This window comes from Sprattus sprattus (assembly GCF_963457725.1).
Source record: "Sprattus sprattus genome assembly, chromosome: 12".
Lineage (NCBI taxonomy): Eukaryota > Metazoa > Chordata > Actinopteri > Clupeiformes > Clupeidae > Sprattus > Sprattus sprattus.
The window spans coordinates 711,231-732,140 of NC_137910.1; the positions used below are offsets into that span (position 1 = coordinate 711,231).

Consider the following 20,910-nt stretch of genomic DNA (forward strand, 5'->3'; position numbering starts at 1 on the left):
GGAGAAGGCAGCAGATTTCTTCGGGAAACAGTTGAAATAACTTTTTTTGAAACTCTCGTTTATTTTAACCTGTCAATGACCCTACAGGTTGCTTAAACTTTTCGAAAAGTGTGTGAACTAACGTTAGCCTGAGTGGCTAGCTCGTCGTTTATGTTTAATCGTTTTAAAATGTATATTCCAATGACTGAGTTATTAATCGGTTTGAAGAAGAGCTGAGTTTGACGGTAAAGTTCCTGTCATTGACTGTGAGGAAAGAAGTCTAACGTTATTGCGCTTCCGAACCCCAAACCACAGTTCAATGGATAATGTAAGACCTCAATTCTTGATCATGGCCTAATGGCAAGAATTTCAATACCAACAAGCGAGCTAACATTATAGCGAAATGAAAATAACTCCTATCGTGAAATGTATCACCCATAAAAGTTTAGTTCATTATATTTACTATTCGGCTACGTTATGTATTTGGAGCACAGTTATAGTTGTATTGCATTTTTGTAGCGTTGGCAAACACTTGACGCGACAATACAAAGACACATTGCCTCTCCAGATTGGCTACGTGGATGGCAGAGGCCACCAGCAAGTAGTCATGTAGCTTTGCTGATCTCTGTAACACTTCTATGAGATTCAGAGAAAGTTCTCTTTGCGTCTTTTTTACAAGTGTCCTGATTTCCTATTTGAGGCTATAATATCCAGGGACTTCCAGTGCTACATTTAATTATAGTTTGCACCAACAACCAAGCACCTTATGGTGCGGCGACAGCCACCAAGACATGGATCTTTCCAAGGGTGGTTTCCCAAACGGTGAAGTAGTGCCGACCGACAGGGGAGACCATGCCTGGACAGATTCCCCCACCGCCAGGTCCTGGGCTCATTCTACGCCCTCCTGTCCTCGCTCTCTCTGGACAGCGGTCTACGACTATGAGCCCAGCGGAGAAGACGAGCTCAGCCTACGGCGAGGGGACGTGGTGGAGGTGCTGTCCAAAGATGCCGCAATATCGGGTGACGAAGGGTGGTGGACGGGCAAAATCAACCATCGTGTCGGCATCTTTCCTGCTAATTATGTTACCTTTCAGCCTGCCATTTACAGACTTCCCGCCGGTGGCTCGGTGGGGGTGCGCGAGAATGTCCCGAGTGCCCCCGTGCATATCCCTTTTAGCGAACTCGTTTTAGAGGAAATTATTGGAGTTGGTGGTTTCGGTAAAGTTTACCGAGGAACATGGAAGGACCAGGAGGTTGCAGTCAAAGCAGCTCGACAGGACCCCGATGAAGACATTGCTGCAACTGCGAACAGTGTTAAACAAGAGGCAAAGCTTTTTTCTATGCTACAACACCCCACCATCATTACGCTTCAAGGGGTATGTTTAGAAGAGCCAAACTTGTGTCTCGTCATGGAATATGCTCGTGGTGGAACATTGAACCGGGCCTTGGCAGGACGTAAGATACCCCCGCATATTCTTGTGAACTGGGCTGTTCAAATCGCCAGAGGCATGCACTATCTTCACGAAGAAGCAGTGGTCCCCATCATCCACAGAGACCTGAAATCTAGTAACAGTAAGTAAACATTAACCCCCCCCCCCCCTCCCAAACACACACACACACACACACACACACTCTCTCATATAGACTTTCATGGAAAGTAGGCCTGTTTCATTGCAACCTTATCTCTTTGCAAACATGCACTCAGGCATGTGTTACTGCTTCTTATATCAAGGTGTCAACTCCAAGGAATGTGAGTTTTGCAATTAGTGGATGAATGATTAACAGTAGAGTTATTGTAGCCTATGTGAACTACACTGCACCTTGTGATTCGTTTCACAATACAGTTTGGTCTGATGTTGCAGTAAACCTGCCACATCACACCTTGACTCACTCAACACCGTACATGGCCGACATACTTGAATTGAGGAGGTTTATTTAATATGAAATATGTTTCATCAGTTAGCCCAGTGGTTCTTAACCTTTTTGGAGGTACTGAACCCTGCAAGCTTCATCAGTGCATTCGCTGAACCCTTCGTAATTTGAAAAATAAAACATGATTTCTTCAAAACGACATTGCTAGTGTGAACTGGGCTATACTGTGTGTGTCTTGACCCCTGCCGAACCCCTGAGAGTGGCTCAACGAACCCCTGAGGTTCGATCGAACCCGGGTTAAGAACCACTGAGTTAGCATATTTGCTGCCTTACAATAGATATTCCAGCTCGGTGGTCCTCACTTGTGTGAGACTACAGACAGGTTACGCTAATTCAACACTGGAGGTGAATGGTTATCTCCCAGCCTCATAGGAATGAGTGGAAGACTCAAATGTGTAGCTTGTTGTCATTATGATCTCCACCCCTTAGCAGAGGTTGTTTGTTTGTTTGTTGTTTATTTTTCTCCCTAGGGGTGTTGGGAGAAGTGAATAGTATGCTCTATTTGTTTGTCTGCATCACTATACCCATTAATAACCACTAAATATAGTAAGCTTACTATTATCATTTTGTTATTGCCTATGTTAATATGATGCTCTTGGATGCAGATCTTTTTTTTAAGATACTACTGGGCCTAAGCCCACTACTGATATGTGATATCATTAATGACATCCACCTGGATGAATGATAAAACACCGGTATTATCTTTTAGCGTTTTTTTCCCCACTGACAAGGATGCTACAGTGCCTGAGTTAAGGTTACAGAAGAGGACAATATGAGGACCATATTGTGGGTATCTTTCTACCATTAGCTTTGTCACTTTTTTAATTCTATCACTTGAAGAAGTGGATGGACTAAGTATAGATTGAGATGTAAGCTCAACTTGTACGACATCATTCAAGTAGTCAGTGTGTCTGGTGGGAGTGAAAAGAGTCCAGTCTGGCAACACTGAACATTATCTTTGTGGGTAACACAATCACTGAAAACTCAATGAGAACTAATGGATGAATAACAGACACATCTTTACAGTGTTGTCACCTGTAGTAAAGAAGTGCAATCTTATCCTGATGGAGAGCCTATAAATGTGATGGATGCTAGCAGGATGAAAAGGGGCTTTGTAGTAACGGGATCACCTGTTCTTCTGTGGGACAGGGCCCTCCAGCCAAAGAGCCCCCTCAGTGTCTCTATACAAAAAAAGCAGGTCTGACAACCACTGTTTCCCTCCAGGGTAGTCATTGGACTTGTGAATGTTTTTTTTTTTTTTTTCTCACAAAAAAAAACGAAGGAGTCCTTTAGCGCGACCTGTTTGAAGAGTATTTCAGGTAACACATCCAAGTATTTCTCAGTTGTGGTTGTGGTCACATTGGCCCATTATATCGGTTGCCTCTACTTTCTCTTTATCCTCATGCAGCGTTTTGCACTCTGTCACTGAAGAGCTAGGTTCTAAGCCACAGGTCGATGATGCCAAAAAGAGAAAGAGACTTTGCAGCATCTTATTTTTCCGTGCTAGTCACTTTTCAGCATGTTAGTTTTCAGTGCTAGTCACTTTTCAGCATGTTTGTTAGTTGTGTGGGAGTCCAAGGCTGCTAAGTTGGCCTACCTACAGAGTGTTTAGTTCTGCTTGCATGTAGGTCTGTAGTGTCTCCATGACCACTTAAGCTTTGTAGCCAGTCATGTTTGGCAGGTATTGGATCTTAAAACTGTTTTAGTGGTGTCGCTAAGTAGCTTTAAAAGAAGTTCACCTGTTTTGCTAGATTTCTTCATGCGCAAGAGTTTGCAGGAATGTATCACCTTTGAGGGGTGTTTTTATAGGGAATTAGTTGTAGTGTCATCTTCAATTTCACAGATCCACCAGGATCTTTGAAGGGATTGATGTGATGCTTGTGGTCAAAAATGACTAAACGTTAAAATCTCTGATCATTGATGACAGTAACCTGTAACTTCAAGCTATTAAGACTTATAGGCAATAGATTACTAATGTACTTAGGGATATTATTATCACATTACAAAACTTAGTCAACTGGTTGAGTGAACTTTAACTCTTCATCCTTTTAATTTGGAACTAGACTGCAACATTAGTCAAGAGAAAATGATGTAAGATCATCATAATGATATGAAATGAAAGAGACAGATCCACATTTGTAAACATGACGTTGCAGGGAGCTGCAGTTCATTTGGTGTAGAGTTTTAATGATGACTGGTACGGCTGGGTCTTATTGGATGCTGAGGCAGACTGGATGCTCGGTTCACACTTGCTGAAACTGTGAAATATTGCTGAAAGCGATCACAATACTGCAAGGCTTCAATATTTTTGGTGTATTGTGTATTTCTTGCAGAAATATTACGTGAATTTAGGAAAATTGCAGGAAACCCTTGAATTTGCACAATCGCAAGATCGCAAATTCCTGGAAGGACTGAATTCATTTTGATGGTATATGGTCACTCCCAACACATCTGTAAACTACCCAGGCTTTGCCCAATCCCGCCAAAAATGTAAGAAAAGTTTTCACAGCACAGCATTGCCAACTTTATCGCCAAAAGACACAAGTTAGCATTTATTTATCAGAACCAACTGTGCTGTTGTGTGTTTGCAAGGTCTTTGCATCCCATTTTAGGTAGTTTCTCCTTATTGTTGCTTTTGCTAATAGTGAAACACATCGCTGCCAGACATATTCAGTCGATCCGACATCACAGCTGACACATCCCTTATGGGAATGTGGAATTGTATCACTAGAGTTTTGGCCAAAGTCTTAAAAAAAAAAAAAAAAAGGATAATCCCGACCTACCTACCCTAATTTTTTCAGGGCTGAAACAGGAAACACAACATTTTTTTTCCTGAGCCTAAGCTTAACTAAATGTGTCTTAACCGTAAAACAGAGTTACAACATAGCAGCTGTACACATTAAAGACAACACGTATGATTTAGACTGTGTTTTTATGAGTGGCTCAGTGACTGCACTTTTAATTGCATCCATTCTCTTAGGGTAGTATGGAGAGACTAGTCGTGGCTAGGACCTTTCCAACAATGTGACTGTTGTTCACAGATGCTATGGGTATGGGGTCAACACGGTATAAGAGCTCTGTGGTAAAGTGCCACAGGAGAGGTGGGGTCCTACCAGCCTCTTCTACCCCAGGCACCAGGGTCTGTTGAACCAGCCTCTTCTCCCACAGGCACCATGGTCTGTTGAGGTTAGAGGGCTGTACTGGCCTTTGGCTGAAGACCAAACCATGGTGGTCATTCTAAGTTAGCAGTTGTTATTGTAGGACATAACTCTGTTGTGTGAGAGGGTAAGCTGATACCACTCGATCATTGGCGGGAACTAGCCTATCTCTACTATAAGGACACGGTGTGTGCTGGATTACAATTTCAGGTTGAAATGCATTACACTGCGTATGATGGTGTGTTTGATCATAAATGAGGATGTCTTTGTGCAACACGTGTAAAACATTGCACAGTATAGCCTAGGTTGGCATTTTTGCTGCTGTACAACTGCAGTTGGCTCCTCCACCTAATGATGTAGCTTACTGCTTTGCCCTTTCAGATCCTCCATGATGGAGCAGGAAGGTTGGACTGGATAAACACTGGTGTGACTTCTTGTGTTTGCATTTGTTTTACACCCTTGCACTGGGTGGAGACAGAGCTAAGTGTTGTGTGTGTGTGTGTGTCTGTGTGTGTCTCTGTGTGTGTGTGTGTGTGTGTCTGTGTGTGTCTCTGTGTGTGTCTCTGTGTGTGTCTCTGTGTGTGTCTGTGTGTGTGTCTGTGTGTGTGTCTGTGTGTGTGTCTGTGTGTGTGTCTGTGTGTGTGTGTGTGTGTGTGTGTAAAGGGCCAGAGCGACCCAGTGAGTCAGCAGCCCTAGCCCAAGACTGAGGCACTGAGAGGCACATGTAAAGAAACTGACCACCGTTGTGTAGCCATAGTATAGTAGCCTTAACTCTGTGCCTGAAACCTACCATGGTTTCAATTTGGTGAATTTAGCAAAAGTTATTTAGCGACAGTGACGTCTTCACTTTTATTTCCAACATCAATTAAACTGAACTACTGAACTGAGTAAATTCAAATATCAGTCAGTATCAAAGGAAACTATCAGGGAGAGGTGGAGTAGGATTATTTCCCATCAATTTCATCAGTTCATATGCTAATACAGCTACCTTAGGACGTCTGAAATTGTGCATTACAATTATGGATGAGAATGGGTCGTGGCGGTTTTAAAAGTCTAGCTCCTTCCTCTGGTCTTGTCGTCATCAAAATCTTCCAAGATGGTTTCATTTCAAACTGAAATTGAATTTATCCTCATGTCCCAAACAGAGATTTTATTAAAGCAAATAAACGTAAAGCTTTCTTCGGCTTTTTTTGTGAGGATGAATGATTTTGTTTCTCTTTATACATATAGCAACACCACCCTCAACCAGTCAGGACCCAGAGGCTGGGGTGAGGAGAGGGAGAGAAAGAGAGAGGGGGGGAGGGGTGTGTTGATCTTGGGTCAGCTGGTGAACACACACGCACACACACACACACACACACACACACACACACTCTCTGTCTCTCTGTTCCTCTCACACGCACGCACACACACACACACACACACACACTCTCTGTCTCTCTCTTCCTCTCTCACACACACACACACACACACACACACACACTGTAAAGCAACTGAAGCAAGTGGGAGATCTCTGGGTGGGGGCCATGTGAGTGCTTAAGTGGATGTGAAATGAGGTCTGGGTTTGTTCAGCTGGGCTCTTTTCCCAAATGAAAGATCCAGCATCAGCCTGAAGCACTGGGCTCAATTTGGGAGTCTTTTTTGAGTTGCAGGTAGCTTTTAGTGTAGTTCTTACCTGTGCAGGTAGCTTTTAGTGTAGTTCTTACCTGTGCAGGTAGCTTTTAGTGTAGTTCTTACCTGTGCAGGTAGCTTTTAGTGTAGTTCTTACCTGTGCAGGTAGCTTTTAGTGTAGTTCTTACCTGTGCAGGTAGCTTTTAGTGTAGTTCTTACCTGTGCTTTAAGTCAGGTTGGATGAAGGCATTTGCTTAACGAGTAATTGCAGATGTATCCGGTAGTATACTTAATAAATAGCCTATCCTCCCACTATGCAAGTGATGTTCTCTAATAGTTTTGTAGATATGTTGCATGTATGTGGGCATTCTAATATGAACTTGTCGGACACTTTTCAAAGAGATTGCCGTTTTGAATCTCTTTCTGAGCTTGTGTCTTGGTATGGACTGGCTTCATAGTATTCTTAGGAATCATTTTGGGTGTAGTGGTCCACAGGTCACTAACAGAATCAGTTCTTGGTGCGTTCCTAGTAACCATTCCACACTGTGATTTCTGAATGCTGCGCGTTCCCATGCCGGGGATCTAACTTAGGTTTCCAAGAGTAACGTGGCTAATTGTTTTAAATAATCAATGGATAATAATCAATGGATAATAATCAATGGATAATAATCAATGGATAATAATCAATGGATAATAATCAATGGATGTGGCCACTGAACATGTTCACTGTGTTCTCGAGTGACTGGGGTCACGTAGCTACTTGTTGGAAGACATTTGGCTGCATCACTTTGGCTACACTACACTAGAATCGTGTTCCAATCGTGTTTAGTGTGTGTGTGTGTGTGTGTGTGTGTGTGTGTGTGTGTGTGTGTGTGTGTGTGTGTGTGTGTGTGTGTGTGTGTGTGTGTGTGTGTGTGTGTGTGTGTGTGTGTCTTTGTCTTATCGAGCTCCAGTTTCACAGAATTGGAGTCTTGTAGAAGCCTGTTAAGATGGAGCCTTCACAGTGAAGGCCACTCACTCTGTGGACATTAGCCAAAGATAGAGAGCGAGAGAGAGAGAGAGAGAGAGGGGGAGAGAGAGAGCGAGAGAGAGAGGGGGAGTGTTGTCTGCCTACTGAAAGATACATGCAGAGCCCTCGTCTTTGATTTCATAGGCAGTGTTGTCACTCTTGTGCTTAATACTGTTCACTGTCGAGTCAAACTTCAAATGCATCTCCGTCTGAACTCTGGTTGCCCCTCTGGTATCAGAGGGTGAGAAGAGTGGCTGTAGACAGACACAGGAACCTCACTGACTTAGTCGGGGCCTAGCAAAGTCAACTGTTAAAGCAAGTCAGTTTGTTTGCCTTTCCACACGATTGTGACAATCAACAGTGCTAGCTTGCCCAGCTTAATTGAAAAACTAGCATGTTTGTCCAGAGCCCTAGTGAATACACCACCTACTGGGGGGGGGGGGGCCTGAGCTTTCGCTTTTGCTTAATGCCACACACACACACACACACACACACACACACACACACACGTTTGTCAGGAAACCGCAAACAGCAAACAGCAAACAGCCCTCCACAACCCCATTGGCTATTCATTGGCCAGAGATGCATTGTCTTTTTTTTTTTTTTTTTTTTAACTGAAGGACAACACCGGGAGCTGGGACCCAGATGTACAAGCTGCACCTCGTGTGTGTGTGTGTGTGTGTGTGTGTGTGTGTGTGTGTGTGTGTGTGTTTGTGTGTGTGTGTGTGTGTGTGTGTGTGTGTGTGTGTGTGTGTGTGTGACGAGAAGTCACAGAAACAGGACTGTGTGTTTGTGCGTTCCTTAATCTCTTAATGCCTCGCTCTCTGGAATTCTACTAATGAGAGGCCAAAAAGCTTAACATAAGTTTTCACAATGGAGTGGTCAAGCACCGGTTGCTAGGTAACCATCACCCTCAAGAATGCCCCCAACTCCAGAGTTCTGAGAGGCTTATTTTCATTATATCTAATCTCCCCCACCCCACCCCCCACAATGGCTGCTACTCTCTCCCCTGATCCTGCTGCTACTGGTGTTGTTATTGCTCTGGTTAAGTAGAGGCAGATTCCTCCATTCTTCATTTAAAACCAGATTGACGGACGTTTGGAGACGGTGGCAGCATCCTGCTGGCTGTCAACACTGAAACCTGGCTCAGAGCCAAGAGCTCATAACACACTTTAATTTCCTAGTTTCGAGCACACAAATTGAAAGGTGCAAAGAATCCCAAGCATGTCGGCTGCACACTCTAGAAGACGCGCACACCACACCACTCCACTCACGCACACACACCACTCCACCCACGCACCCACGCACCCACACACACACACACACACACACACACACACATTCTAAGTGGGTCTCATGCAGAACAATAGCAGGCTGTGGCAGCCGTAGCCAGCGCCTCTCAAAGGTTGCTATTGTCACAAAGGTGATTTCCCGGCCTCTGTGGAATGGCCACAGACACACACACACACACACACACACACACACACACACACACACACACACACACACACACACACACACACACACACACACACGGCCACCGTAAATATCTGCACTAAGGAATGGGGGCGGGAGAAAGCGGAGCCCGATGGCTGATGGTGAGGTGACCCCCTTCCTCACGTCCCCTCCCAGCACGCACACACACACACACACACACACACACACACACACACACCCCATCCTCACGTCCCCTCCCACTAATGGCCTCCCTTTATGAGATGAACAACTTGGACCCAGCTATGCTTTTGTCACCAGTGTACTAAGGAGGTCTTGAGGTGATCCCATTATATTTTTTTCTGCCTAACCTATAGGCCAGTGTGTTACAACTAATACACTTTATGATATATAAATTACATATATGTCAGTGGACAGCAATACAGTACACAAGAGTGAGTAAATATAGCACCGAAATGAAATGATTCAAATTGTTATCCCCCTCGCAGTAATTGCGGTTCTTCAAAATTGAATAGAAGGGTATTTGCTGTTATGAAAATATTGAAAACGAACAGTTTAGATTTACTTTATTAAAACACAGGCTCCCCAGTAGGAACTCAATGCAACAAAAGTCGGTACCTTTCATTACTGAGACTCAAATCTTTCATTTTTTTTCAATACTGCATAAGTCCACCTTTGTTCTGCGGACAGACTCAACCCTCCTATGCATGCAGGATGATGGAGATTATGTTCCAAACACTGTTAATGACTTTAGAATATAATAATCAGGTTTCTTGTATTATTACACAGTATTCCTTGTATTAATCATGTGCTTTTGTGTGTGTGTGTGTGTGTGTGTGTGTGTGTGTGTGAGCTAAAATTATATAAAGTAATAAGATAACAACTAAGATTAGTTACCTAACAGAGGATGCCGATACCAGTGTCGCACAAATTTCCGCAGAAATGGTCTGCCATTTTTCTTTTGTCAACTGCTCTTTAAAATACCCCAAAGGTGTTCTGTTGGATTGAAGTCAGGCGACATACTTGGCCATGTCATAATTCACACACACACACACACACACACACACACACACTCACACACATACTTGGTCATGTCATAATTCTCGCTGCCTCTTATTGGCGGTGTGATCTTGATCGTTATTATGCTGGAACATTCTTCTTCTGCAGAGCTTCTGGAGAATGGCAGCCATGTTGTAGGACAGTATTTTGGTGTATCCAGTGTTGTGAGTGTGTGTGTTCGTGTTGTGTGTGTGTTCTGGTGTGCAGTGTTGTATGAGTGTGTGTGTGTGTGTGTGTGTGTGTTCTGGTGTGCAGTGTTGTGAGTGTGTCCTGGTGCGCAGTGTTGTGTGTGTGTGTGTGTTCGTGTTGTGTGTGTGTTCTGGTGTGCAGTGTTGTGTGAGTGTGTGTGTGTGTGTGTGTGTTCTGGTGTGCAGTGTTGTGAGTGTGTCCTGGTGCGCAGTGTTGTGTGTGTGTGTGTGTTCGTGTTGTGTGTGTGTTCTGGTGTGCAGTGTTGTGTGTGTGTGTGTGTGTGTTCTGGTGTGCAGTGCTGTGAGTGTTTCCTGGTGTGCAGTGTTGTGAGTGTGTGTGTTCTGGTGTGCAGTGTTGTGAGTGTGTGTGTTCTGGTGTGCAGTGTTGTGTGTGTGTGTGTGTGTGTGTGTGTGTGTGTGTGTTCTGGTGTGCAGTGCTGTGAGTGTTTCCTGGTGTGCACTGTTGTGAGTGTGTGTGTTCTGGTGTGCAGTGTTGTGAGTGTGTGTGTTCTGGTGTGCAGTGTTGTGAGTGTGTGTGTTCTGGTGTGCAGTGTTGTGAGTGTGTGTGTTCTGGTGTGCAGTGTTGTTGTGAGTGTGTGTGTTCTGGCGTGCAGTGTTGTGTGTGTGTGTGTTCTGGTGTGCAGTGTTGTGAGTGTGTGTGTTCTGGTGTGCAGTGTTGTGAGTGTGTGTGTGTTCTGGTGTGCAGTGTTGTGAGTGTGTGTGTGTGTGTGTTCTGGTGTGCAGTGTTGTGAGTGTGTGTGTGTTCTGGTGTGCAGTGTTGTGCGTGTGTGTGTTCTGGTGTGCAGTGTTGTGCGTGTGTGTGTGTGTTCTGGTGTATAGTGATGGGTGTGTTTTGAGTGTGTGTGTGTTGTGTTTTCCACAGGCATTCATGGTGCCATCTATAAATGCCAAGTCCCCACCACCTTATGCACTCACGCAGCATGAACAGGCATAGAGGGAGAACTGCAGATCTTGTATAGGTCCCATCTTTCCCAGGTGTGAGCAGTCCGCTCATTACTTCCCCAGTGATGCCTACAGTCCATGCCTGATCACTGGACAGACTAAGAGGGGCGCAGTGGGTCATAGGGACATATTTGTCTTTCATTTTTTTCCTGTGCCATAAAGGGAAAAAAAAACATATATTTATTTGAAAGTAAGCAATGCCACTGTAATAGACTTGGCTTATTTGAATTTATAATGGAAAATGAATGTCTACATTAAACAAATGTAACACAATGCGTTGTGCCGGATCTTTCCGCATTAAAATGTATCGTTCCTGAATTGTAGCCGGTGCCTGTACTGACTGAGGCACTTTTGTGTGAGGCAAGCACATTGTCTGAGGCATCATTTTTCTGGAGACCGGCTCACGGCTCTGATTAGTAGTACTACGGCTCGTTCTATAACTCCTGACTGCAACTGTGTTTTTCGACTGATTTGTAGTTGGTCACCGAACTTCCTGTATCCTTTTCCTCACTATCAGATTTTTTTAGTTCCCTTTTGCAATTCTTTGCCATGCAAATAGAACAATATAAAAGGAAGGTCTGGTGTTCACAGGTTATTTTCTAATCATGTTAATACAATTAGGCCATCAGAGGTGTGCTCAATCATCGGTTATTTAAGTAATATTGTACAGAGTTGTACTCACTTCTGTTACACACTGTAGATCTCTTGCTTTGAATATGTCGATTAATACCACATGTTAGCAATGTCTTGTCACTGAACCTCTTGAGGAGAATGTAGACAAATCTTTTAACAAAAATGAGACAAAACAAGCAAACTCAGACTGGGCCCCCTATCTTCAAGCCGGTTTAAGTTGTAAGCTGACAGAGATCTAGGGGAGTTTATGTTTAAAGCCAAAACATACTTATTGCATAAACCATTCTTAGAAGAGGATTACACCCTAGATAATATTTAGGTCTATGTTATAAAGCTGTTAGTTGCATTGAGTAGGCTAAAAAGGGTAATTACAGTTCATTTGAGTGTTCTTTCATCAGACGTATAGGGCCTAGGCTACAGTTACTGCGTAACACATCACCAGAGTTAAAGACAGGATTTCTATATTTGGAATTAATATTCTTATTATTTTATGTTTGTATATTATCTTACTCCTCGACTGTGAAGAAAGTTGAGATCTCTTTACCTTTCATGCAGTACATTGTTTTTCTTCAGAGAAGAACAAAGAAGTTAATGATGGCTAAGCCTAGATTGATTGACATGTTGACAACTACCGACCATGAAAACTGTAGCTCACTTTGTGAAGTTATCTGAAGCAGAAACACACAGGAAGCAACAACACAAAGAAACATGTGTATATATAATAATTTCTCCAGGAAATAAATACCTTGTTAAATCAAGAACACATAATCTGTTTTACTTTGCTGAATATACTCTTTAACTGTCCACGCTCACAATGAAACATTCAGGCTAGTAAATCTTAGCAGGAACTTAAAAAGCAGCATCTACCACAACCAAAGAACTTTTGTAGATGCTGATAGATGCTTGTTCACGCTCAAATTTCCTTAGGGGTTGAAATCATTTCAAGACTGGTTTCATTGATAATTCTGGAATGTCTTTTTTTTATGAGTAGTCACGGGTAGTCCTAATGCCTGTTCACTTAAGATAGCGAAGGACCATGTCCATTCAAATGATATGCCAGTGTTGTACTGGTTTACTCTAGGATACAGAACACCCTATTGTGAACATCTTCCTAGGTTTTTCAAAACCGCAAACCAGCATGCTTCCTCTACATGAAATTAACAATAGGGTTTATTCATATAGCCCTTTGTAACAACAGGATGTATGAAAGTACTTTACTGAAGTTTAAAAGTAAAGTACTTTACAGTGGTAAAATAAACCTGAGTGGGAGTAGATCCACGTGGGGATCCTACGTCAGCTCTGTGGACACGTGATAACGTTTTTGAAAGAAGCACAGAATGATTTTGGTGTTTGGAAGAAATAAAACACTGACCACCAACACCCCGCAGACTAGTAAATTCCCATGGCCCAAGTCAAATTAACAGCCATAGACAGTGAGTGAGGTCACCATCTCCCACCATAGACATTGGTTGTTCCAATTAAGTATTCAGTAAGGACAGAAATTAGAACTAGTACTAGAATTAACAACTTTAAGGTTCCAATATTTTAAAGCTAGAAGTTAAACTAACTTGAAGTTATGTTCACATTTACATTTAGTCATTTAGCAGACGCTTTTGTCCAAAGCGACGTACAAGGGAGAGACCAGTCAAGATGTAACAATAAATACTACTTTTTTAAGAAATAGAAAACGACACAGAAAGAAAAAGAAGTGCGGGACTGTCAATGGTCAGCCTTTTGCCACCTGTGTTAACTGCTACATTCACGGTCAGGTTCCCAGACTGTAGTCACCCCACCTTGTGCTGCTAAAATGGATGCCCGAGGGCTTCTAGGGTCAGACATACGACACCCCTCTCCTATTTCAAAGGGGCGCTCCTCATAGTGGTGGGTGGGGTAGGATTAAGGTATCGGGACCCCCTCCAGGAACCAAGGGTCACCCACGCCAGCAGGTCATTTCAGAGGGTTTGAAATATGTGGTGGTATTTCTTTTTTCTACTTGTTTCAATCACAGGTGTGAGGGTCCCTTTCGGCCGATTCTTGACTAATTCACTGGGATCTGTTTAGGATCGACGATGGAATGATTTTCTTTGCTGTAATTGCAGCTGGCATTTACTTATTTGTTTGTTTGTTTGTTTATTTATTCACTCAAGGTGCTGTATTTTCTTGAGAGCATTCCGATAGACCGGCAATTTTTTCCGGCAGATAAACTCATGACTTATGAGGTTGATTTGTATTAAACTTGGAGGCAGTGTCACCAATCAGTCAATATTGGTCTGGCCCGTATTTTTTCCTAGACTATCTCAATTTTCTCTCTCAAAGTCTCTGTTTTCATGTTGGTATTTTCCTGAAAGTGAGTCGGTGGTGGTGAACTTGTTTTGTCCGTGACATAAAAAAATGTAAAAATCAAATATGTATCTTTGTCTAGGGAAAAACTCCAGTATCTCTTAGACTTAGACTTAGACTTAGAAAACTTTAATGTCCCCGAGAGGCAATTTGTTTTACGGTACAGACACTGACATATATACAAACAGACATTGAACCAGACATTTCCAGCACTATATATCTAACACATGAACATACACATAACATACACGCGTTAATAAATATAATACAGTGAACAGTACAAGTCTCTTCTTCTTCTTGCTTCACACAGTGCAAACCCAGCAGGTGCTAGACCTCTGCCACGCAGGCATGCGGTCTTGGCATCCTTGCGATGAAACCATGGTAACACAGGAGCACGCTCTGGACTGACTGTAACAGGGACTTCCTCATACTCAAGCTTTGCTAGAATTAGCTGGGCTGTTGTGGGGCGCTGCATTCTCATATGAGTACCAAACCAGTCAAGCCGGTTTTAAAATAGAATCAAAGGATGGGTTGTTTCACTTTAATTACGTTTTGACATTTTGCTAGAAGAACAAAAGTGCGTGAAGTAGGCTACAACCAGAAAGCGCATCAATCTTTTCCCCAAAGTTGGCATCAGATTTTTGCTGGAGACGGTTGAGTGGCTGTGGTTGATGCATGGGGGTGAGATTCTGAAGGAACACCAAGATGACCAGAAAGAGAAAAGAGAAAGGCAGTCGAGGCCTGTGTGTGTGTGTGTGTCTCTGTGTGTGTGTGTGTGTGTGTCTCTGTGTGTGTGTGTGTGTGTGTGTGTGTGTGTATGTGTCTCTGTGTGTGTGTGTGTGTGTCTCTGTGTGTGTGTGTGTCTCTGTGTGTGTGTGTGTCTCTGTGTGTGTGTGTGTCTCTGTGTGTGTGTGTATCTCTGTGTGTGTATGTGTCTCTGTGTGTGTGTACGTGTGTGTGTGTGTGTGTGTGTGTGTCTCTCTCTGTGTGTGTGTGTGTGTGTGTGAGGCCTGTGTTAGGAAACATGGCAACAATGGGATCCTCCTTACTCCTCCTTTACTCTGAGTGGTGCTCATACCCCCCCTACACACCTGCATATATTAACCAGCAGCTGTGTTTCTCTGTTTGTGTGTGTGTGTGTGTGTGTGTGTGTGTGTGTGTGTGTGTGTGTGTGTGTGTGTGTGTGGCAGAGAGGAGCATTGACTGGCCTTGTATGTATCCCCTGCCAGGCCTTTGTGGTTCTAATCTAGTGGTTCTGGGCAGCAGCATTGCAGTCAAGGTCTCTGTGCTGCTCTTATCTTTGACGGTACATAAATAGACGATAATTAACCATCAACACTGCAAGACAGTGGAGTAGGAACAGGGTCTCCAGCTGTCCTGTGACGTGGTCGGATCGTCTTCTTGTCATATCTGTTCTGATAATGTTTTTGTTATATTTCCCATTCGCAGTCACGAGAATATATATTTTTTCAAGGTCAAGAACAGAAACACAATGTGTCCAGAGTAACATTTTTAGTCCATAAAGTTTTTTGTAAAGTTTTTTTTTCTCCCCCCCCCCTTCTCATCTCATCTTTTTGAGGCCAACTATGTCATCAGCTTTAGCAAGTCTGCTGCCCGCTTTCATTTGCAGCTACTGCAGCTCAATCCCCAGTCCTAGTATAGTATTCTGAGCCCAGTATATCAGGTCATGATCATAAAGAATGTGCTGCTTTAATATGTGTGCTAACTGAATAGGCGTTCCCTACATTTTTATATTGTTAGTCACAAGTGAAAAGGCACTTTGCCATGTCCTTAAATTCATATTACACTCCGAAGCCCAAGAGCACACAGTTGCCATGGAGCAATGGATCCCTTTTGATCTCTTTGGTGTGTATCCAATTAAAGAAGCCCGCATAAGGTGTTGCCTTACGCACAGGTTGGGTTGTTGCATGTGCAGAATGCAAGGTACCCGGGGGAAGTCCCGATACACTATACCTACCTCTATACCTCTATACCTACCTCTATACCTCTATACCTCTATACCTCTATACCACTATACCTCTATACCTCTATACCTCTATACCTCTATACCTCTATACCTACCTCTATACCTCTATACCTCTATACCTCTATACCTCTATACCGCTATACCTACCTTTAACCACCTTTAACCTAATTATCCAGTCACTCGGGGACTTTGTACCATGGGATGTGTTTTACAGCGTGTCTAACCTTTACCCTTTATATTTCTGTCTCCCTCCCTCTCTCTCCCTACCTCCCTCTCTTTCTCTCTATCTCTCCATCTCCAATCTCTCCATCACCCTCTCACTGTGTCTCCCCGTTCCTCTGCCTCTGTATGGCTTAATTATCTCTCTCCCTCTCTCTCTCTCTCTCTCACACTCTCTTTCTCTCCCTCTCCCTCCCTCTCTCCCTCTCCCTCTCTCTCTCCCTCTCCCTCTCCCTCTCTCTCTCTCTCTCTCTCACACTCTCTCTCCCTCTCTTTCTCCCTCTCTCCCTCTCCCTCTCCCTCTCTCTCTCTCTCTCTCTCTCTCTCTCTCTCTCTCTCTCTCTTCTTTTTCCACATCCTTCCTCCTCCAGTTTTATTACTTGAAAAGATAGAGAATGATTACATCGGCCGTAAGACCCTGAAGATCACAGACTTTGGCCTGGCACGAGAGTGGCACAAGACCACTAAGATGAGCGCCGCAGGCACCTACTCCTGGATGGCACCCGAGGTCATCAAGTCATCGCTCTTCTCAAAGGGCAGTGATGTCTGGAGGTGAGCTTGCCCCCGCCCTCCGCCAACTCCCTGACTCTGAAAACTTAAGTATGCGTCCTTGTCAAATTATCAAGAGCGCATACTTAATGGCTAGATGTCAATCCAAATGTAAGCCTCATGTGAATACAAGGACCATGTGGGAGAGTGGGAAAGGTTCTATCGATTCTTTTGTATGTCTTGACATATTAAGTTATTGACAATAAAGCTACTTTGACTTTGAATCCTTGAATAATAATCCTGTCTTGAATCCCACTCCCCTGTCCCTGCCAGTTATGGGGTCCTGCTGTGGGAGCTGCTCACGGGGGAGGTTCCCTACCGAGGGATCGACGGGCTGGCGGTGGCCTACGGCGTGGCCGTGAACAAACTCACCCTCCCCATCCCCTCCACCTGCCCCGAGCCCTTCGCTAAGCTCATGGAAGGTTAGTAGTGTTGGACACACCTCGCCCTCGGGCCGCCCAATGGGATGCACAACACCCCACCATTGACCCAAACCTGATTACACAAACCGCTTTTAAATACCCAAGTCATGGACAAAAGTCAATACCAAAGTATAACCAAACGTAACAAGTTTCCTGTAAATAAACAGGATCCTCAATGCAATTCTTAACTGGAGTGATCCATGTCCATTGTTTTTTTATTATTATTATAGTTAGTTTCTCATATCTAGGCACTCTGAGATTCTTTTGAATGAAAAGTGCGTTCAAAATCAAATTAATTATTATTATTTATTATTATTTATTATCGTTGTCTCTGCAGAGTGTTGGGAACAGGACCCCCACATCCGGCCGTCGTTCTCGTCCATCCTTGATCAGCTGACCGCCATCGAGGAGGCCGTCATGGCAACCATGCCCCAGGACTCCTTCCACTCTATGCAGGAGGACTGGAGGGTGGAGATCCAGGAGATGTTTGACGAGCTCCGCACCAAGGAGAAGGTCAGCGTTGGGTCTAACCATCTTTGTTTGAATTGTTTGGTTTGGGTTTGGTTTTTCTTTAGGTAGGTGTGTGTGTGGTAGAGAGGTTGTGTGGAGATGTTTGACGAGCTACGCATCAAGGAGAAGGTCAGCGTTGGGTCTAACCATCTTTGCTTTATTTGTTTGGTTTGGGTTTGGTTTGTCTTTAGGTAGGTGTGTGTGAGGTAGAGAGGTCTGACCTTTTGTGTGTTTCCACTTGGATGCATGTTTAAGGAATGTGAGCTCTGGTCCTGTGTATAGTAGGAATGTGAGCTCTGGTCCTGTGTATAGTAGTGTTTAAGGAGTGTGAGCTCTGGTCCTGTGTATAGTAGGAATGTGAGCTCTGGTCCTGTGTATAGTAGGAATGTGAGCTCTGGTCCTGTGTATAGTAGGAATGTGAGCTCTGGTCCTGTGTATAGTAGGAATGTGAGCTCTGGTTCTGTGTATAGTAGGAATGTGAGCTCTGGTCCTGTGTATGTTAGTGTTTTAGTAACTGGATGCATGTTTAAGGAATGTGAGCTCTGGTCCTGTGTATAGTAGGAATGTGAGCTCTGGTCCTGTGTATAGTAGGAATGTGAGCTCTGGTCCTGTGTATAGTAGGAATGTGAGCTCTGGTCCTGTGTATAGTAGGAATGTGAGCTCTGGTCCTGTGTATAGTAGGAATGTGAGCTCTGGTTCTGTGTATAGTAGGAATGTGAGCTCTGGTCCTGTGTATGTTAGTGTTTTAGTAACTGGATGCATGTTTAAGGAATGTGAGCTCTGGTCCTGTGTATAGTAGGAATGTGAGCTCTGGTCCTGTGTATGTTAGTGTTTTAGTAACTGGATGCATGTTTAAGGAATGTGAGCTGTGGTCCTGTGTATGTTAGTGTTTTAGTAACTGGATGCATGTTTAAGGAATGTGAGCTGTGGTCCTGTGTATGTTAGTGTTTTAGTAACTGGGCTGGCATGCTTCTGTTGCACTTGCTCCCTGCTCCAGAGTGGTTCTAAGGCTGGTGTGTGTGTTGTGCTTCTGAGCAGGGGAGTGGTTAGGGCAGGGCTACTGGGCTGAAGCCGCGGATAGTTCTTCTATAGCCCCTCATCCAGTCTACCAAACAATAGCTGACTTTTTGTCTTCTGATATTTGAACAGTTTGATGTTTACATTAAATGTATTTAAACACCTTACACATGTTTTTTCCATTATCAATGCGAGTTCATGAGTAACCCATGGCGATGTCCCATGGCGATGTCCCATGTCAGTGTGACCTAGCATAACGGTGTTTTCATGTAGGCTAGCAGTGTGGGTAATGGAAGGGTTCATGTTCATGTCAGTCAGACAGACGGCAGCCCTGCATGCCATGGTCTGTCTTAGGGGTTACTGCTTCTGTGTCAAACTCTGTCAAAGTAGCGCATGTAGCTGTCAGAATGTATGAAATATACCCAGGGAGGATGCCACTAGACATCACTACAGGTCTGGGCTAAATGCCACTAGACATCACTACAGGTCTGGGCTAAATGCCACTAGACATCACTACAGGTCTGGGCTAAATGCCACTAGACATCGCTACAGGTCTGGGCTAAATGCCACTAGACATCGCTACAGGTCTGGGCAGGATGCCCCTAGACATCGCTACAGGTCTGGGCAGGATGCCCCTAGACATCACTACAGGTCTGGGCTAAGCTCCTAATGTTCAACTCCTAGCACGAGTGTCACGACTTGTAAACCCAATCTAGCACGTAGATTTATGCCGGGTTTGCAGGAATGGGCTGCAATGTCAGGACTCTTCCCTTTGTTCTGTACTGCATAATGTGATGCATTCATTGTGAGACCTATAACTTCCTAGCCGAAAGCTGAAATTATTATAACTGCCATTTTTGCTTTTTGAGTCATGCTGTTTACACCCTCATGGGTTATGAAGGTAAGCCACAAGTGCCATTTAAACCTGGATGTTCCTTTAGGTAGGTGTAACCAGACTGTCCTTTTGGTGAGTGTAATCAGACTGTCCTTTCGGTAGGTGTAACCAGACTGCCCTCTAGGTAGGTGTAACCAGACTGCCCTCTAGGTAGGTGTAACCAGACTGCCCTCTAGGTAGGTGTAACCAGACTGCCCTCTAGGTAGGTGTAACCAGACTGCCCTCTAGGCAGGTGTAACCAGACTGCCCTCTAGGTAGGTGTAACCAGACTGCCCTCTAGGTAGGTGTAACCAGACTGCCCTCTAGGTAGGTGTAACCAGACTGCCCTCTAGGTAGGTGTAACCAGACTGCCCTCTAGGTAGGTGTAACCAGATAGTTCAAAAAAGATTATACACTGGCCAAACATTCGAATTGTGCGTGAGCTCCAGCAGTGTTAACATAGCCAAAGGTTAAAGCGCCAACACTCGTCTTATATCTCATCTTTTTAGTCTGTGTGCATTCATTTGGATGAATAGTGCACATTTGAGCCCTTCTTGTTCCGTACGTCAGGGTAGGAGTTGATTTGCATGAGTCCACTATGACCCCTTTTTTTGTTTGTTCTTGTTAAGTTTGTCGGTTCATTTCCTGATTTACAAATGTGTCGTAGTATTGTGTTGCACTGTGAGCGGTGACCAATGAACTGTTACTCCCTGGTTGTTCTTGATCAAGGCCTTTGTTGTGGCAGGAAGCCAGAGCGAGAGCAGTGTGTGGTCGCTCACGTTTGCCACAAATGGGCACACAAGAGTAACAAGTGAGCGAGTTTCTTCCCGTGGGCTACGTGCCTGTTGGCCCAGTGCTTTAGGACTGACATTGCTCCTTATCCACCGTTCTTATTTTCGACCACTTAATTAAACAGTTGCAGTATAGTTGGACAGTGTATTTGATCAGTGTTTTTTTCGCTGCAACTTAACATATCAAATTATCAATAAAGAGGTACACTTTAGT

The 20,910-nt window shown here is 44.0% G+C and overlaps 1 protein-coding gene across 1 annotated transcript in view; it reads left to right on the forward strand.

Moving 5' to 3' along the window:
• Window positions 1-686: 686 nt before the first annotated feature.
• The window catches only part of map3k21 (mitogen-activated protein kinase kinase kinase 21), a gene marked incomplete at its 3' end in the record, with an annotated part of 30,881 nt that continues 10,657 nt past the window's right edge, over window positions 687-20,910 (forward strand). The window contains 4 exon segments of the mRNA XM_080848530.1: window positions 687-1,551; window positions 16,905-17,085; window positions 17,356-17,504; window positions 17,842-18,017. Coding sequence (XP_080704656.1) covers window positions 771-1,551; window positions 16,905-17,085; window positions 17,356-17,504; window positions 17,842-18,017 — 1,287 coding nt within the window. The 5' untranslated portion in view covers window positions 687-770.